The sequence below is a fragment of the Ursus americanus genome, chromosome 20, assembly GCF_024610735.1.
Source record: "Ursus americanus isolate L20-20 chromosome 20, mUrsAme1.1.p, whole genome shotgun sequence".
NCBI lineage: Eukaryota > Metazoa > Chordata > Mammalia > Carnivora > Ursidae > Ursus > Ursus americanus.
In genome coordinates this window covers 9391573-9409543 of record NC_142146.1, presented here as the reverse complement: position 1 = coordinate 9409543, position 17971 = coordinate 9391573, and the positions used below count along the sequence as shown (strand labels likewise).

General features: G+C 55.7%; 1 protein-coding gene and 1 long non-coding RNA gene across 3 annotated transcripts; one reads left to right on the top strand and one right to left on the bottom strand.

Annotated features, from left to right (window-relative positions):
• Positions 1-416: 416 nt before the first annotated feature.
• Positions 417-9757, top strand: XIRP1 (xin actin binding repeat containing 1). 2 transcript variants are annotated; one of them, XM_045798197.2, is made up of 2 exons: positions 417-597; positions 3553-9757. In XM_045798197.2, exon 2 carries the CDS (start codon positions 3554-3556, stop codon positions 9092-9094), a length of 5541 nt encoding a protein of 1846 aa, XP_045654153.2. In that variant the 5' UTR covers positions 417-597; position 3553; the 3' UTR covers positions 9095-9757. The 2 variants fall into 2 exon arrangements, with proteins under 2 accessions (XP_045654153.2, XP_045654152.2); XM_045798196.2 differs by having other exon boundaries at positions 3550-9757.
• Positions 9758-13403: 3646 nt separating this feature from the next.
• Positions 13404-15505, bottom strand: LOC148108364 (uncharacterized). The gene is made up of 2 exons (XR_015727832.1): positions 15387-15505; positions 13404-13900 (listed from the first exon to the last, which is right to left on the bottom strand). It is a non-coding gene; the product is annotated as an uncharacterized LOC148108364 (long non-coding RNA).
• Positions 15506-17971: the final 2466 nt, after the last annotated feature.

Genomic DNA, 17971 nt, shown 5'->3' with positions numbered 1-17971 from the left:
TGTCCAGGCCAGGAGCAGAGAAGAGGGCCCAGGCCTGCCCTCAGGGGCCTCCAGTCCCCTAGCACAGTAAACATACACATCAGGAATAGTCAGAGACCGGTCCAGACAGGGGGGCCACATGGGATAAGGGGGCAGGGCCATCCAGGTGTCAGATGTCCCTCTTGATTCATCCCCTCAAAATAGTCTGGGACACCTCTACCCCACACCATGGCTGAGTCACTGACCCCAATTCTCAGATGAGCCTTGAATGAATGAAGCTATCCCTACTCCCCTTCCCCTCGCAGCAGAAAGGACATGTAACCGATTCCCTGGGATGGAAGGGGAACTTCCACAAGCCCTAAAAATAACTGAGCCACTTCATGCTCTGAACATAGCCTCTCCCACCCACCCCCACCTGGCCCACCCCCTAGCCAGCAAGATAAAGGCAGCTGCTAGGCGGGCAGAGGACAGAGACGTGAGCCAGGGCAGAGAGAAGGCGTCTAAAGAGGCCAGCAGAGCGGGACCAGCCCCGAATAAGAAGCCAAAGCGGACAGACAGACCATTAGATCACACCTGCCACAGACCTCGAGCACCCCCTCGGCCAAGTGGGACCTTCAGGTGAGTAGCCTGTCCTTTCATCTTTCCACGGCAGGCTGGCTTTCTGGGCTGGGATCCCCTGCGGGCAATGTGGGATGGCTCTCAGGCAGTGTAAATCACAGTTACCTCTGGGTGGAGGCAGGAGGTTGCAACTGGATGTTGGTGAGTGGGGGATCCCTGATATAAAAGTTCCATGAGGAAGTTCAAGGAGGATTAGCATGAGCCCCATGGGAGCTCCCATAGTGGCTGCCACAGGCCTGAGTCCCACAGAAGAGACAGGTTCTTACCAGCCTGGCATCATTCAGAAAGGCTTTCAGGAGTAGGTGGCCTGGAGCTGCCATTTTTAAAAATACAGGTGTGGAGCTCCTCAGGCTTCAGGACTTCCTCTCAGGGAAGCCCCAGGCAGGCCCAAGGTCTGGAAGAAAGAGGGACACAAGAGAGGTCGGAGGACATGGGGGCTGGAGGGGAGGACGTAGGGCTGACTCTGCATTGCTAGGACAAACCCCATGCCCAGCTGTTGTGGGCAAAAGTCTTGGCATATCTGGCACCAGGAATGTCTCCCCAGGGCTGGCCTGAGCCCAGCTCCCCACATATCACGGCCTAGGCCTGGGATGGAGGGCAGACTTTGCCCCAGGCCATGGTCTTGCCCAGTGGGAAAGCCCTTGGGGCAAATTCAGGGGACACGAGGTGGGGGGACCAGATCTGAATCTGCCCAGATGTAGAGACCTGTGGAGGCTGAGCCAAGGAGAAGCTGACCTGGGCGCAAAGGTGGGGTCACCTTTCAGAGGCTGGCTCAGCCCTAGTTGGCCAAGCTCTGGCACACTTCTTGGGGTTCAGGTCTGACCCTAAGTCTGGTGGTCCCAGTTCCAATTCCACCCACACCCCCCACCCCGTCCCTGTCCTTTAGAAACTTAAGCCCCAGGAGTTTCAGGCCAGGCAGGGGCAAGGGTGGGAGGGGCAGGGGTCAGAAAACCTGCTGCTTCAGGCCTTGCTGCTACCTTACAGAGCCCCCCGGAACAGCTCCTTCCCTGTCTTTGGGCCTCCGTTTCCCTGTCTAAACAAGGGGGCGTTAGATTCTTTGATTTCTGAGGGCCCATAGCTCTGATATCCCTGGATTCCATGATGCTAACTATTTGTAACCATAACAGGGATTCTAGAGATTCCTGGGGTCAGCGGTGGGGTGGAGTTGGTGGTCTATACATGCCATTCGCTCAGGCCACATGGTCGTGACAGGACAGGGAGGCATGGTTTGCCTTTGTTCCCATCAGAACTCAGAGACAAAAGGAACCACCCAGAGTGTGTGAGGAGACTCGGGCTGCAGGTTTCAGAGTTTTCCCCCTCAGGCTCTGATGTCTGGTGGGCAGACTGGATGGCTATCTCAGAAGGGGGGTGGCAAACAGGTCTCAATTCCCCCCACTTCTGAGGTAACCATGAGGAGGAAGTCCTACCTCCCACCTGCTGCCCATGTCCCTCAACCTCCCCCCACCACCAGGCCCCAGCACTGGTCATCCTGCAGGCCAGGCGCCTGACACCAGCTCAGGAGACAGGGGGCAGGATCAGGGAGCCCCGGACAGAGGAGGAGATAAGGTGGGTGAGGGAGCCCAGGGTCCCATTGGCTGAGCCTGGGCCTCCCTCCTGAGCCCAGGGCTGCTGGGCCGAGGCCAGGACCTCAGCTATATTTAGCATGAGTGTGGAGCAGAGCAGCGGGTCAGGGTTAGCAGGAGGGGGGACATGCTTCCCATTCCTTCCCTACTGGCCTCTGGGGACTGTCAGTACACCTGTCACAAGACAGATAAGACACACAGAGGACTGAGACCAGAGAAGGGCTTGAGGGGTGGGAGGCCACAGCAAGGGAGGAGGGAAGTGGGGGGAAGCAGTGTCTTGATGGAAGCTGATGGAAGCCTGACATGAAGAGGGAGAAGGAGAAGTACAGGAGTTTTGGGCTGGTGGCCTACGGTTGGCGCAGAGTCTCCATGAGCCAGGGCAAGCTCTCTGCAGTAAGCCCCCTGTCCACTGCCTTCCCTCCCTGTGGGTGTCACCCTCACACTCTCCTCTGGTGGCTGTTGGGGAACAGATGGCTATCACAGCCAGTAAGAAAGCTCCACGCCCCCTTCCCTCTTATTTCTTGGGAACAGGGCCCCAAATAGGATCTAGGAACCCCGAGCCAGCACTGCCTGCCACTCCTTCGCCAAGATCTGACTCTCTCTATGCCTCAATTTCCTTGTCTTTAATTGTGAGTGGCTGGACTAGGAGGCCCTTAAGATCACCTTGACTCCCATCTTCTGAGTCTTGGGGTATGGCACAGAAAACCCCAACCCGGGATTCAGAATCTGGCTTTGCGGAGCTGTGAGATAGCTGGTGAACAACGGCCCCTCACAGCGCCTGGGTTGCTTCTGCTACGGCAGAGGCTGCAGGCCCCTGCTAAACCTCCCGGGGCCAGAAGGGCTGGAAAGCGAGTTGAGAGGCAAGACGTTAAAGGCTGGGCAGGACTCCCGGCAAAGAGGCAAGTGCGCCCTCTGGTGTTGTGAAAGGGAATTTCTTCTCCATAGGACCCGCCTCTTCCCGACTGGAACCCCATCAGTCAGGATTCACCTTGGGAGTTTACCAGGGGAAAACCGACTTGGGTAAAGGAAGGTGAGGATCGAACATGTCCAGTTTGCCTACTGGAGGTTTTGGCATCCCTTGTAGGGGTAAGGACAGAGTTTCACGGCCAGTAGTGCCCTGCCTGCTCCCTAGCAACCCAGGAAATTCTGGGGAAGCAGGATCCACCTTGATGGATGGCTCCATAGGCCCTAAGTTCAAGACTTGTCACATAGCAACCATGCAGGTGGCAGAGTGATACCCAGGTGAGGCCTGGAGAGGGAGGGAGTCTCTAAACACAGGTCACCGCAGGACTACTCTGCCCCTAGGCCCCGCCCGCTGTCATTTCTCCCAACTACCAGCCCCATCCTCACCTCTGCCCCTTCTCCTCAGAAGGATGGCCAAAGCCCAGACGCAGGCAGCCCCTATGCCGACCATTCCGATGGCCACCGCAGAGGACCTGCCCCTCCCTCCACCCCCAGCCCTGGAGGATCTGCCACCACCACCGCCCAAGGAGTCCTTCTCCAAGTTCCACCAGCAGAGACAAGCCAGTGAGCTCCGCCGCCTCTACAGGCACATCCACCCTGAGCTCCGCAAGAACCTGGCCGAGGCCGTGGCTGAAGATCTGGCTGACGTCCTGGATTCTGAGGAGCCCACGGAGGGTGACGTCCAGTGCATGCGCTGGATCTTTGAGAACTGGCGGCTAGATGCCATCGGGGACCGTGAGAGGCCGCCTGCCAGGGAGCCCGTGTCTGGCGGCGATGTCCAGGCTACCTCCCGCAAGTTTGAGGAAGGCTCCTTTGCCAACAGCACAGACCAGGAGCCAGCCGGACCGCCGCCATCCGGAGGGGACGTTCGTGCAGCCCGCCGGCTGTTTGAGACAAAGCCGCTGGATGAGCTGACTGGCCAGGCCAAGGCAGCGGAGGCTACGGTGAGGGAGCCTGAGGCCAGCGGGGATGTCCAGGGTACCAAGATGCTCTTTGAGACACGGCCGCTGGACCGCCTGGGCTCCCGCCCCTCCATCCAGGAGCAGAGCCCCTTGGAGCTGCGCTCAGAGATTCAGGAGCTGAAGGGCGACGTAAAGAAGACAGTGAAACTATTCCAAACAGAGCCACTATGTGCCATCCAGGATGCAGAGGGTGCCATCCACGAGGTCAAGGCTGCGTGCCGGGAGGAAATCCAAAGCAACGCAGTGCGGTCTGCCCGCTGGCTCTTTGAAACCCAACCTTTGGATGCCATCAACAGGGACCCCAGCCAGGTGCGGGTAATCCGGGGGATCTCCCTGGAGGAGGGGGCCCGGCCTGACGTCAGTGCAACTCGCTGGATCTTTGAGACACAGCCGCTGGACGCCATTCGGGAGATCTTTGTGGATGAGAAAGACTTCCAGCCATCCCCAGACCTTATCCCTCCTGGTCCAGATGTTCAGCAGCAGCGGCATTTGTTTGAGACCCGAGCACTAGACACTCTCAAGGGGGAAGAGGAGTCTAGAGCAGAGCAACCACCCAAAGAGGAAGTAGTTCCTGGTGATGTCCACTCTACTCTGTGGCTATTTGAGATGAAGCCACTGGACACTCCTAGAGACAAGGTCCAAGTGGGCCACCTGCAGCGAGTGGGTCCCCGGGAGTGTGAGGGGCTCACGTCTGAGCATCTACCCAGCAACAGCTCCTCCGCACTGTCCCACTCTCAAAGTGCCCTCCAGAGGGATGGGGTGAAGGGGGATGTGAAGGCCTTCAAGAACCTTTTTGAGACCCTTCCCCTGGACAGCATTGGACAGGGTGAGCCTTCAGCCCACAGGAGTATGAACAGAGCAGAGGGAATGGATTCTACTGGGCAGTCCCAGGACATAGGGTCCCCGGTGTATGCCATGCAGGATGGCAAGGGCCACCTCCATGCCCTGACCTCTGTCAGCAGAGAGCAGATAGTTGGAGGTGATGTGCAGGGCTACCGGTGGATGTTTGAGACACAGCCCCTGGACCAACTGGGCCGAAGCCCCAGTACTGTGGACGTGGTACGGGGGATCACCCGGCAGGAAGTGGTGGCTGGAGACGTTGGCACTACCCGGTGGCTCTTTGAGACCCAGCCCCTGGAGGTAATCCACCAGCGGGAACGGCAAGAACGCCAGGAAGAAGAAGGAAAGAGCCAGGCAGGTTCCCAGCCTGAGGCACTTCCCAAAGGTGACGTGCAGACCATCCGGTGGTTGTTTGAGACGTGCCCAATGAGTGAGTTGGCAGAAAAGCAGGGGTCAGACATCACCGATCCCACAGCTAAGGCTGAGGCACGATCCTGCACCTGGATGTTTGCGCCCCAACCCCTGGACAGGCCAGAAAGCTCCAGGGAGCAGCACCTGCAGGTTAGCCAGATTCAGGCTGGGGAAAGACAGACAGATGGACATGTCTTCGAAACTGAGCCTCTGCAGGCCTCAGGCCGTCCCTGCAGAAGAGGGCCTGTGCGATACTGCAGCCGAGTGGAGATCCCTTCGGGGCAGGTGTCTCGGCAGAAGGAGGTTTTCCAGGCCCTAGAGGCAGGCAAGAGGGAAGACCAGGGGTCCAGGGTACTCCCTGAGCCCATCTCTGTGGGCTCCGTGCACAAGTTCACCTGGCTCTTTGAGAATTGCCCCATGGGCTCCCTGGCAGCGGAGAGCATCCGAGGGGGCAACCTCCAGGAAGAGCAGCCCGTGGGCCCCTCGGGCAACAGGGTGCTGGAGAGGCAGGAGACCGCAGCTGAGGGGACTCTGCGGACTCTGCACACTGTGCCTGGCCTCCTGCACCATGGAGGCATCCTTATGGAGGCCCAAGGGCCAGGGGAGCTCTGCCTTGCCAAATATGTGCTCCCAGGCCCAGGGCAGGGGGGACCCCACATACGGAAGGAGGAGTTGGTGTCTGGCGAGCTTCCCAGGATTGTCCGCCAGGTGCTGCGCCGGCCAGATGTGGACCAGCAGGGGCTGCTGGTTCAGGAGGACCCAGCGGGCCAGCTCCGCTTTAAGCCGCTGAGGCTGCCAGCTCCAGGCAGCAGCGGGAATGTCGAGGACATGGATCCTGAGTTCCAACAGTTGCTGGCTTGTGGCCTGGGGACCTCAATAGCAAGGACTGGGCTGGTGATGCAGGAGACAGAGCAGGGCCTGGTCTCGCTGACTGCCTACTCCCTGCAGCCCCGGCTGACCAGCAGGGCCCCTGAGAGGGGCAGTGTGCAGCTGCTGGCCAGCTGCATAGACAAAGGGGACCTGAGTGGCCTGCACAGTCTGCGGTGGGAGCCACCATCCAATCCGAGTCCAGTGCCAGCCAGTGAGGGGGCCCAGAAGCTGCCCCCAACAGAGAACATCATCCATGTTCCCCCACTGGACCCCAGCATGGGGATGGGGCATCTGAGAGGCCTGGGGGGCACCCCCCACCTCCCACAGGCCATTGGAAAGGCAGTGCCCCTGGCTGGGGAAGAAAAGCAGGAAGATAGTCACGCTGGGCAGAAAGGGATAGCGGCTTTGGAAAAGTCCAAAGGAACCACAACTGCATCCCCGGGGCCTGGGGCCCCAGACCTCCAGGCTGCCATGCAGAATCTGCAGATGGCAACTGCTGAGGCCCAAAGCCTGCGCCAGCAAGTTCTGAATAAGAACAAGCAAGCCACTACCCCTGGAGCCAGCTCGGCGGCCCTGGAGCCAGCTCGGCGCCCTGACGGTTCTCGGCAAGCATCAGCCGTGGTCACCATGGCTGCCCAGAGCAACACTAGACCTATGGCTGGAGGTGACCCCAGGATCCCAGCACCCCCAAGAAAGGTCAGTGGGGAACAGAAAGCACTGCCCAGAGGGCTGCCTGAGGGGTGGGTGACTATTCAGGATGGCATCTACACTGCTCACCCCGTGAGGACCTTTGAACCACGCAGGGTTGTCCAGCCTTCTGAAAGAGAGCCCCCACAGCGGGGCAGGGACACTGCCCTCTCAGTCCAGGCTCCCAGCCCACTCCAGGAAGCCCCAGGTCAGAGTCTGAGGCCCGGGTGGGAGGAGCCTGGGGGCTGCACACAGATGGCCTGGGGATCTCCAGAGAAGGCAATGGCAAGAGTCAGCCCAGGAGGCCTCCAAGCTGCAGAGACCACCCTGAAGGTTGCCTCTTCAGCCCACCACACTCTGGCCTCTGGGCCTCGGCCTGCAGGTGCCAGTCTGCACTCCCATAATGCCTCTGTTCCTCCTCCTCCTCTTCTCCCAGCTGCTGTGACAGGACCAGATTTCCCAGCCCAAACCCGCCATGATGAGGACTCTCTCCGGCAGGACTCCGAGCCCCTGCAGGACCCCCTTCTCCACTCCCACAGCAGCCCTGTTGGCCAGAGAACCCCTGGGGAGTCACAGACAAGGACCCCAGAACTGGAGCCCAAAATGCCCCCAAGGAAGAAGCCTCAGCTACCTCCCAAACCTGCACACCTAAGCCAGATCCCCCCTCCTCAGAGGCTGCCCACACCCTCAGCTCTATGTCGCAGCTCCTCCAAAGCGGCAGGGCAAGGAGCACACAAGCCAGGTGAGAGAGAAGCAACGGCCCTTCAGCCAGCCAACGTCCCCACCACTGCAGGCCAGAGATGTGTATCTCTGGCTGGATGCCCACGTGAACAGAGCCAGCCCAGCCCCCAGCATGGCCCCAGCACCACGGTTTCCGGACTCACCAAGAGCCAGACTGCAGGCAGCAATGCCCAGAGCCCTGAGGCCCCCAAGCTCTCAGCTCTCAGAAGTCACCCCACCTCACCACAGCAGGGTCCCAGTCCGCCAAGAGAGGGGCCCACAGCAGGTTCCCAGCAAGCCACCCCTGAGAGCACTGAGATTCTGCAGGGAAGCCAGCAAGAACTCCAGGGCCTCCTGAGCCAGGTGCAAGCCTTAGAGGAGGCGGCCACAAGCAGTGTGGATGTGCGGGCGCTGAGGAGGCTCTTTGAAACTGTGCCCCAGCTGGGAGTGGCCCCTCAGACTCCTGCTGCCCCCCACAAACCCGAGGCCTCAGTGGTGCAGGCCTTCGGGGAGCTGACAAAGGTCAGCACAGAGGTGGCCCGGCTGAGGGAACAGACTCTGGCCAGGCTGCTGGACATTGAGGAGGCCGTGCACAAGGCTCTCAGCTCCATGTCCAGCCTGCAGCCTGAGACCAACACCAGGGACCATTCCCAAGGACCGCTGAAGGCCCACAGTGCCTGCAAGATCAGTGACACAGACAGAAGCAAAGCCAGACCTAACTGCTCAGGCCAGGAGGTCAGAGGGCAAACTGTAGTCAAGAACCAAACCCAAGTTGCAAGCCATACTGAGGTCCAGAGTCAGGCCAAGGTCAGAAATCACACAGAGACCAGGGGTCAAGCAGCCTCAGATGTCCCTTCCACCAGGAGGCCAGAGACACTGAAAGAAGACCCAGGCCTCCCTGGAGTCTTGCCTTCCAGCAGAGATCCGTCTTGCTCCCCAACATTCATCTCTATTGAGTCAGCCGCAAGGAAGCTTCCAGAGGCTGCCAGCCCCAAGGGCATCCTTGATGTCTCAGTGAAAAGCACTCACCTAGCACAGGATGTGAGCCAGGCCCAGCTCCACCAGAAAGGTCTCCAGGAAAAGGCTGGCAAGAAGGAGGTCACCCAGTGCTCTGAGCAGCCCGAGCCTGCCCCTGCCTCAGCCAGCCCCCCGCCCACTGGGCAGCAGAAGAGCGTTCTGGAGCTGCAGACTGGACCGGGGGGTTCCCAGTGCTGTGGAGCCACGAGAATGGTTATCCAGCAGTCTGAAGGGGTGGACCCGTGCAGGAACCCAGTCCTCTCATCCCCCACCGTGGTCACCAGGCAGGCAGAGCTGTCCAGGGGCCCAGGCCCCCACCTCGAGCTCCATGCTTCCCCCTTGTTCCGTCAGTTCCTGCACAGCCCAGCCAGGTTCAGCGGGAACCTGGCCGAAGCCGGCATGGCGCAGACCCCCTGTGGCCACTCCCAGCCGGAGGCCCAGTGAGCCCCTCCGCCTCCACCACAGCCTCCCATCAGCACTGCGGCGTTTCCCTGGGGGGCCAAGGACCGAGGTGGGCGCTGACCTCCTGCACACGTGAGGCAAGGACCAAGAAGAAAGGGCACCTTCTGGGACGTGTGGGCAGTTTCCCTTTCCTCAGTTCCGTCAGGAGGCCCAGCTCTTGCAGAAGGCAGGGAGGAAAGGTTGGGCAGAGGCCTGCCAAGTAGCTTGGGCCTGGGAGAGGCACGGGAGCCAGCTGCCGCTTGTGGAGCATGGAGTTATATACAGATACTTGTGCTCCTCGCACAGGCCTAGCCTACGGGCTGAGCCTAAGAGAGAGCCCCCTGAGTGACTCTCCCCTCTCAGCCTTTATTCTTTTATTACGAGTCAAAATGTTCTCGGCCATCGGCTCCTTAACTCTTGGAGAGGACAGGGCCAACTGGACAGCATGATTGGTCTCTGTTCGGGATTGGTCTGAGGGCTCCGGAAGGGCCCTGCTGCAGCCCCCTCGTCACTATCTCCATGGTTCAGCGGGTCACCCTGGCAGCCCAAAGATCACACGGAGAAGTTCAGCAACCGGCACATGTCCCTAAAGCCAAAGATACTGCCTCTCCACCCCAAATGGAAAAGATACAGTCTGAATAAACCCAAGTTTTATTCTGTCGTCCATGCATGTCTGACGGTTTGTGCATCTGTTCTAGAGTCTGGGTTCCCACTGTGGGGGAGAAAATAGCCACAACCTCCAGACGCCCCATTTTCCTGGCAATGGCAGTGTTGGAAGGTTCTGAAAAGCCACCCCCTTCTTCTACCATCGTGGCTGGGAAACAAAGAGGCCCCACACAGCCCCCTGTTCTCCTTGCTGCCCTTTCCCCCCTTACCCAGCCCATATATACACTGCTGCCCCACTACGTCTGGTCTCCTCCCCTCCTGGAGGTTCTTGGACATCATCCTGGAGTGGAATCTGACTAGAATCCTGCTCCAGAGTGGGACAGCAGCCCAGTCAGGCCTGGGAAGGAGGGAGGGTCACACCCCAGGAGAACTCCAGTGGCCAAGATGGCTGGGCCCTCTCCCTTGCTCAGGGCCAGGTGCTGCATGCAGAGCAGGGGCTCCTGGGAAGGCGAGTGCATGGAGCTTGGCCTAGAAGGCCAGAATGATTTAGTGCAGGGCCCTTTACACTCTTTCAAAAGCACTGAGTGCCTGCTGCATGCCAGGCCTATTCTAGGAGGCAGGGACACAGAGGTAAGGTCTTATGGAATCACATTCTCAGGGAACTGACCTTCTAGAATGAGGAGACAGAGATACCATGAATAAACAGGAAAAACCAGTTGAGGAATACGGGTAATGCAACTGACAAGGCCGCTCTTCCACTCTAGGGGAAGAGTGTTAACATACGGATGGGAATGAGTGTAGTTCCTCAATTTCCTGATACCCCTCCATCTGTCTACCTCCCCACACATCATGCCCCCCACAAGGTTATGTAGGAGCTTGTCCACACTTTGCTTTAGTTAAACAGGTAGGCTCCTAGCCTACCGCCAGACCCGGAATCAGCCTACATGTCATGTCACAGCCCCCTCATTGAGGGCTTTTCTCACACCTTGAGCACCCCTAGGGCAGCTGGGCTCTGAACTGGAGCGAGCTAGTCTCCTGTGAAAGACAGTGGTGTGTAGGAGCAATTAAGATACCAAATCTACCCACTTGGGGCTAGTACCTACATCTCTCTGGGCCCCTAGCCACATGTCTCCCTCCCCTGCCCTCTGCGGGCTCTCACTTGATTACGAGGCCCAGGAGCTTACAGCAAGACTGTTCTCATTGTTCTCATCTGTACAGTGGGCATGACTGCAGTACCTACTCTTGCAAAGATTAAGGGAGTTATTACGTGCAGAGTGCTTGGAGCTATATGCCCAGCACCTGGAACTCCAACATGTTCACTTTTTAGTGTTATTGGTAACTATTAGTTTTAATGTATCTTTCTCACCTCCAGGTGGAGTTCCTGTCTTGTTCATCTCAGTACCACTAGTGCTTATCGAAAGTGCCTAGAAGGCACTCTGTAAATGTCAAATAAATGAAGGCATAGACGAATGAAATGATTAAGTGAATTCAGTGATTCATCCAACTAACTCATTTATTGAGCACCTACTCCCTGCCAGGTTCCATTCAGGATGCTGAGGATAGAGATGAACAAGGCAGAATTTATCCCTGAATTCACGGAACCTGGGTTTAAAGGGGTAAGACAAAGCAAGAAAATAATAATAATAATAATAATAATAATAATAATAATAATAATAATAATAATAATAAAAGAGAGAAGACAATATATTATAAGCAGATAATTTTAGAAGGGAGCCATACTGTGAAGGAAATAAAAACAAAGTCCAAGAGAAGTGGATTGGTTGGTACTATAGCTTGGGTGGTCAAGGGAAAGCATCTCCGCGGGAGTAACCTTAATGACATTGGACCGGGTCCGAACGACTGGAGGTGGAAGCCTAGAGGGAAGAGTGGGAAGAGGTAGGTGGGTGGGTGGTGACCACTCTGGCGGCAGCGTGCACAAGGAGAGTAGCGGCCGCTCGGTGAGGTCTCGCCCAGTGTCCTGAACACCTGCCGCCACACCTGCCCCGGAGACCTAGGCTCCACCTCTCCTCCCGCCAGCAGTCGGGGGCGGGGCTGGAAGTTGGGCCCGGGCGCAGGCGAAACACGCGACGCCCAGACCACGCCCCCGGAACGGGGCTGGAGGCGGGGGCAGGCGGAGGTGGGGGCAGGCGGAGGTGGGGCGCGTTCCCACCCGCCGTCTCCGAGGTGACGATGACGTTACCCAGGCCGCGGGGTTCGGGACGTTCCGGCAGCTGCAGCCGTTGCCCGGAAACGCCGGGTAGGCGCGCAGCCAGGGGCAGGCTCCTCGCGGCAGACGCTGGACGCCAGTACGCGCCGTCCTGGCCGGCCCTTGCTCGGAGCCTCCCTTCAGGATTCCAGGCGGGTGCGGGTTCCGGTCCTCACCCAAGTCGCGGCCCCACCCGGGACCGACCTGCTGGGCGGGGCGCCTCCTTCCTTCTCGTCACTCCTTGCCACTGCTCCTGTCCACCAGTCCCCATCTTCAGTACCATCACGCTGCCTCGTGCCATCACCCATTCCCCACTTTCCTGGGCCACTGCCATAGCCTCCCAAGTAGTCTTCCTTGCTTCCTCCTGTCCTAACACTCTGTCGCTCACCTGGCAGCCAAAGCTCTGAGAATTTACCAGATCAAGTCGTTCTCGTGTAAATACTCCCCAGTGGTTTCCCAGCACACTGAATCTGAAAACTAACTCTTCTCTGCCTTCAAGACCAGAATGACTTGTTTCTCTGCCTTCCTCTCCCAACTTTGTTGCCCCCACTCTCTTCTTCACATACATCTCCCTAGTTACACTGGCCTTGATCTTCACAGAATCTTTACCAAACCGATTCCTGCCTCAGGGCCTTTGCACTTGCTGTACTCGCTGCCTGGAAGTCTTTCCTCTCAGATCTTCAGTGGCTGGTCTCCTTCTCACTCAGATCCTGTTCGAATGTCTCTCCAGAAAGGCCCTTCTTGATCCATCCCTCCCCTGCCTATTGCCCCCCCCCGCTCTCCATCAAAAGGGCCTTCCAACAAGTTATCATTCATGTTTCATGTTTTCATGCGACCTCCCACAATATAAAATTATCTTCGTCACGTATTTGCTTATTGTCAGTGTTCTCAATACTATTCCTGTATAGCAAATCACCTCAAACTTAGTGGTTTAAACAACAACCATTTTATAATACTCATGAATTCTGTGGGTCATGAATTTGGATAGAACACAGTGGGGATGGCTTGTCTCTGTATCATGATGTATGGGGTCTCGGCTGGGAAAACTTGAAGGCTGAGGTAATTTAACAGTTAGTGTGGAAAGATCTGAAAGCTCATCCACTCACGTCTGGCAGCTGATGCTGGCTATTGGCTGGGATATCTTCCAGAACACATACGCACGGCCTCTCCACGTGGCCTGGGCCTCCTCATGGCATGGCAGTCTCAGGGTAGTTGGACTTCCTACATTTCATCTCAAGGCTCCAAAGGCATGTGTCCCAACTAACAAGGCAGAAGCTGCATTACCTTGTCTGACCCAGCCTTGGAAATCACACAAAATCACTCCTGTTGCATTTTGTTGGTTACAAATGAGTCACAAGTCTGCCTGGATTGAATGCAAGGGGTATTAGACACCACCTTTTAGTGAGAAAGAGGCAAAGTTCTAGAACACGTGTCCAGTTTTGGAGGGTGCCATGTCCCCATGGAGTCTTCCCCCACCAGAATATCATCTCCACGACAAACCACTTCTCATTTGTTTATTGTTGCATCCCCTGTGCCTGCCAGAATGGTACAAAAGCACTTAGTAGGTGGCTGATCCATGTTTTAGGGTGAATAAATGAAGGTTTATCTTTCAAGGAGTCATTGGAGCCCAGCTCTTCTCCCCGTAAGAGTATTTCCTGCCCCAGCCCTTGATTTTAGCCTAGTCTGCTCTGGAGGAAGCCCAGTGTTTGCATTGGAAGATGGGAGTCAAGTATAGTTGTTTGTTTCTTTGGCGGGAAGGATGAGTTACTGGAGATTGAGAAAGCCAAATGAAGTTCTGGAACAGTGTTCTACTGTAAAGGGTGTTAAAAATCCAATCTGGGGAGCCCCTGGGTAGCGCAGTCGTTAGGCGTCTGCCTTCGGCTCAGGGCATGATCCCGGCGTTCCGGGATGGAGTCCCACATCGGGCTCCTCCGCTGGGAGCCTGCTTCTTCCTCTCCCAGTCCCCTGCTGTGTTCCCTCTCTCGCTGGCTGTCTCTCTGTCAAAATAAATAAATAAAATCTAAAAAAAAAAAAAAAAATCCCATCTGATTTTTCTCATTCTAAACTCTGGAAATGCCCAGGAGAAGACTGCAGTTTTGTCCTCTGGACCACAGGGAGAAGGAAAGTGACCCAATGGAAATACAGCTTTGGAGAGGTGCCTCAGACAGCAGAGAGGGGGTTGGAATGCCTAGTAGAAGCTATTGCAGAGATCTGGGCAAGAGGTGACTCTGAAGCCACCCACAAGCCTGTTATGGTATGCACATTTTCCCCGCTTTGTTATTGGTGAAGGACTTTCCATTTGATCTTCCCAGAGTCCTGAAACCCGTACAGTTTCTCCTCTTTGTTTTCTCCTTTTCCATGAGAATCAGCCCGGGCTTCTCCCTGCGCCCACCCCCCGCCCACATCAATCTGCTGGCTTCCCAAAACTGTCTTTGCCTTTCCCCACCGTTCCATCTCCACTGTGGCTAAGACTTAGGATATCCTATTGCAGCAACACCCATCCCAATGTTCTCCCCACCTCCAGTGCTACCTCCAAACTGTCAGTCCTCCAGTCCATCCCTGCAGCGATTTCCTACCAGCTCTACCACAAAATTCACATTCCTTCAGGTCATTCAAGGCTCTTCGTGTATGCTGCTACCTGTGTTTATAGCCTTTCTCCATCCACTCCCCCACAATATTCTATCCAGGCTGTGTCACACAGCCCTGGTTTTGCCCTGAGTCAGCTTACCCATTGGACACAGCCAGCAGGGGACCTGGGGCCCACAATACTTTCAAGGCCCCTGAAAATGTTTTAACTTCTAATAAAATCAGAAGGGGGAAAAGGGGAATTTTTAGGTAGAAGAAATTGCCTTAATACTTAACATTACCATATTCGTCTTTATACCACCACAGTTGTAAAATCTATTTTTAAATACTTATTTTATGGAGGAAGACTCAGCTCTGAGGCCACCTCTTCAAGGAAGCAAAAGCCATCAAGAGTGTCCTTCTTTGACCTCTGGATCTTATGCAGTTTTGGAGCTTGGAAAGCCCGATTGTAACCTTTTAGTTTAGTGCATCTCCCTCCCACTACATTGTTAGTACCTGCAAGTCGATAACCCCCTCCACCTCCGTTTTCTCCTTCTTGATACCCGTTCCCCACCTGTAGCAGAGCTGCCACGTTAGACGCACATTTAACTTCAGAAAAAAATCAGGCCAAGGCTCAACCTGGGAGCCCTCGGGAATTGCGCCCTGGTCCCAAACCAGGAGCGACCAGGGCTGGGGTCCGTGGCCCAGGGAGGGAGCGCGCGCGTGCCGGGCTGGCCGCCGCCGGGGCGGGGACTCGGTTGTCTTTGCAACTCGGCCACACGCCCCTGCCAGCTCCACCCGTCCCCGATCGGAAGAAGGAAGCTGCCCCTGCGGTTCCCTCTCTTCTTCCCCAAAAGCTCCGCACTCCTCCTTCCGTCGCACCCCCTTCCTCCCGCCTCCCCCCGTCTGGTTTCTTACGAAAAAGTGCCGCTGAGAATTCCCAGAAGGTCCCGGATGTGAAGTCACTGGCGTGAGGTCACCGAGCCTGGTTCCAGGAATCAGAAACTTGGGGGGGAGGAAGGAAAGCGCGGAAAACGAGGGAGAGAGTGGAACCGTGGACGCAGTCGGCGGGGCGCCTGGCTCCGCGGGGTCCCACGCTCAGCTCCAGCAGACCCCTGTGGAGGTTCCCCGAAAAAAGTGCTTCGCTTCTCCCACGGCGTAGAATTGCCGGTTAGACACCAACATACCTATCTGTGTCAACCGAGATCAAAAAGTCTGATAACTGCCTGATAGAGGAGCGGGTGGGAAAACCGGAGCGATACCTACTGTTGCAGGGGGGAGGGGGGAAAGGGGCGGGGCGGACAGGAACAGGCTGGGCCTTCCAGGTTGAAGAACCACCCGGCAATAAGATCAAAATTTTAAAGGAACCTACCCTTTAACCTAACCATTACGCACATAGGGATTTGTCCTACAGACAGGACTGCAAGGATAAATTCCTAAGGTGGCTCGTGGCAGCATTGTTTGCTGATAGACCAGACGTGCCTGGGAAAGAGTAAGAGTACCAGTCCCTACAAGCGTGAAGTTATCATTTACCAGGGTGGGGAAGACTGGGAGGATCTGGCCTTTTAGCCAGCGGGGTGAGGGATTGTAGTCTGAGCTACTTATGTGGGTCAGGAGTTCAGGGCTGATAGAAATCTCAGAATTATTTGGAATTTGTAGCTCAGATTTTTCCAGAGGGAAACAGCTGACGCGCTTGGATTGAGAAATTTGAGGAGAGTTTAATAAAAGGGCCTTTCACGGAAGGGTAGCAGGGTGTAGAGAAACCACCAGGACAAAGTAGGACCCCTGGGCTAGTAGCAATGGGGACTTGACCATCCGTAGTTCTGATGCGGAAAAGGTGAGAGTTGCCGGTACCTGGGGACAGATAGAGTGAAGTGGAGAGGACAATATCCAAACTTGTGTGATTTCCTCCAAGGAAGGGGACTTTTTTTTTTTTAATTTTTTTTTTAAAGATTTTATTTATTTATTCGACAGAGATAGAGACAGCCAGCGAGAGAGGGAACACAAGCAGGGGAAGTGGGAGAGGAAGAAGCAGGCTCATAGCAGAGGAGCCTGATGTGGGGCTCAATCCCAGAACGCCAGGATCACGCCCTGAGCCGAAGGCAGACGCTTAACCGCTGTGCCACCCAGGCGTAGGGGACTTATTTTTGAGATACAGGTTTGGATGTGGCGCACTGACAGGAGTGGAGAGCTCCGATGGAGGAGTGTAGCTGGTCCCTGGCAACCTTACATGGAAAATGTATATCCTGACCTCTTTCTCCTCCCTCTGAACTCCTGTCTGTGTTGGCCAGTGGTCAAACAGCATGGAATACCAGACAGGTCAGTCCCCAGGCGCAGAGCTGGGAGGAGAAGGGTGGTGAGCAGGTCTGGGGCAGCAAATGGAAGAATTTGAGAACCCAGAGCAGGGGTCAGCGGTGAGGGTGCTCTGCAAGGACCCAGCCCGAGAAGGGGCTGCTTAGGGAGTGAGCGTAGGTAGAAAAGAGGCAAAGCTTGCTGCCCTCTGATATTTAGAGATCAAGAAATAAAATAGACCCAGGAAAGGATCTTCCAAAGCTGCATTGATTGAGACATGAGAACAAGGAGAGCCATGCTCAAGGAGAGCCTAGCGACACCAGTGTGTGGAGCAGGAGAGAAGGAGGGAGGGAGGGAGAGCAGAAGGGCTGGGATATATCCTCCTTATAGGTTAAGTAAGATGAGGGATATGTATGTCTGGGTGTGTGGTGTGTGGTGTGTGTGTGTGTGTGTGTGTGTGTGTCATGTAAATAGACTGCTTCTAGAAAAAGACAAACAGAAAAAGCCCTAGAAAGAGTGCCTCTAGTAGAGACTGAGGGTAAACAGAGAGAATGAGGCCCAACATTTTATTTTCTTCTATTTTGGATATTTTTTTAAAAACGTTTTTATTTTTTGTTGTTATTTTTTTAAGATTTTATTTTATTTATTTGACAGAGAGCACAAGCAGGGGGAGCCTGATGCGATGCGGGGCTCCATCCCAGAACCCTGGGATCATGATCGGAACCAAAGGCAGACGCTCAACTGACTGAGCCACCCAGGAGCCGCCCATTTCGGATATTTTGAACAAAGTACATGTGTGAGTTTTATCAAAGGGAAGAAAAAATTGTTTGTTTGTTTGTTTGTTTGTTTGTTTGTTTTTAAAGAGTCTCCCACGGCAGGAGAGAGACAATTTTATAGAAAGGGCAGATCCATGGTTTCCCCTTATAAACCAGAAGGCAGTCTTGGGGTAGCACTGAGACTTGAAGAGAACCGACTGGAGCCTGGGAGGGGCAGGGCTGAGGAGAGTGTTGCTGGAAGGATCTCCTCCCTGTGTCAGCCCAGCCACCGCCTTTAGGAGCAGTGACCTCGGAAATCTGGTTCGAACTATGTTCTGTTTGTGCTGTAATCCCCTCAGTGACTTGCCCTACCCCCACTCTGCACAATCCAAGACTTCAGGAAAACTTAATTCTTTGCATTTTAGTAACTTTTTCAATAATGGTACGTGTCATGCT

Coding starts and splice junctions, on each gene's coding strand:
- XIRP1 (XM_045798197.2), top strand. CDS start 3,554: ATGGCCAAAGCCCAGACGCAGGCAGCCCCTATGCCGACCATTCCGATG.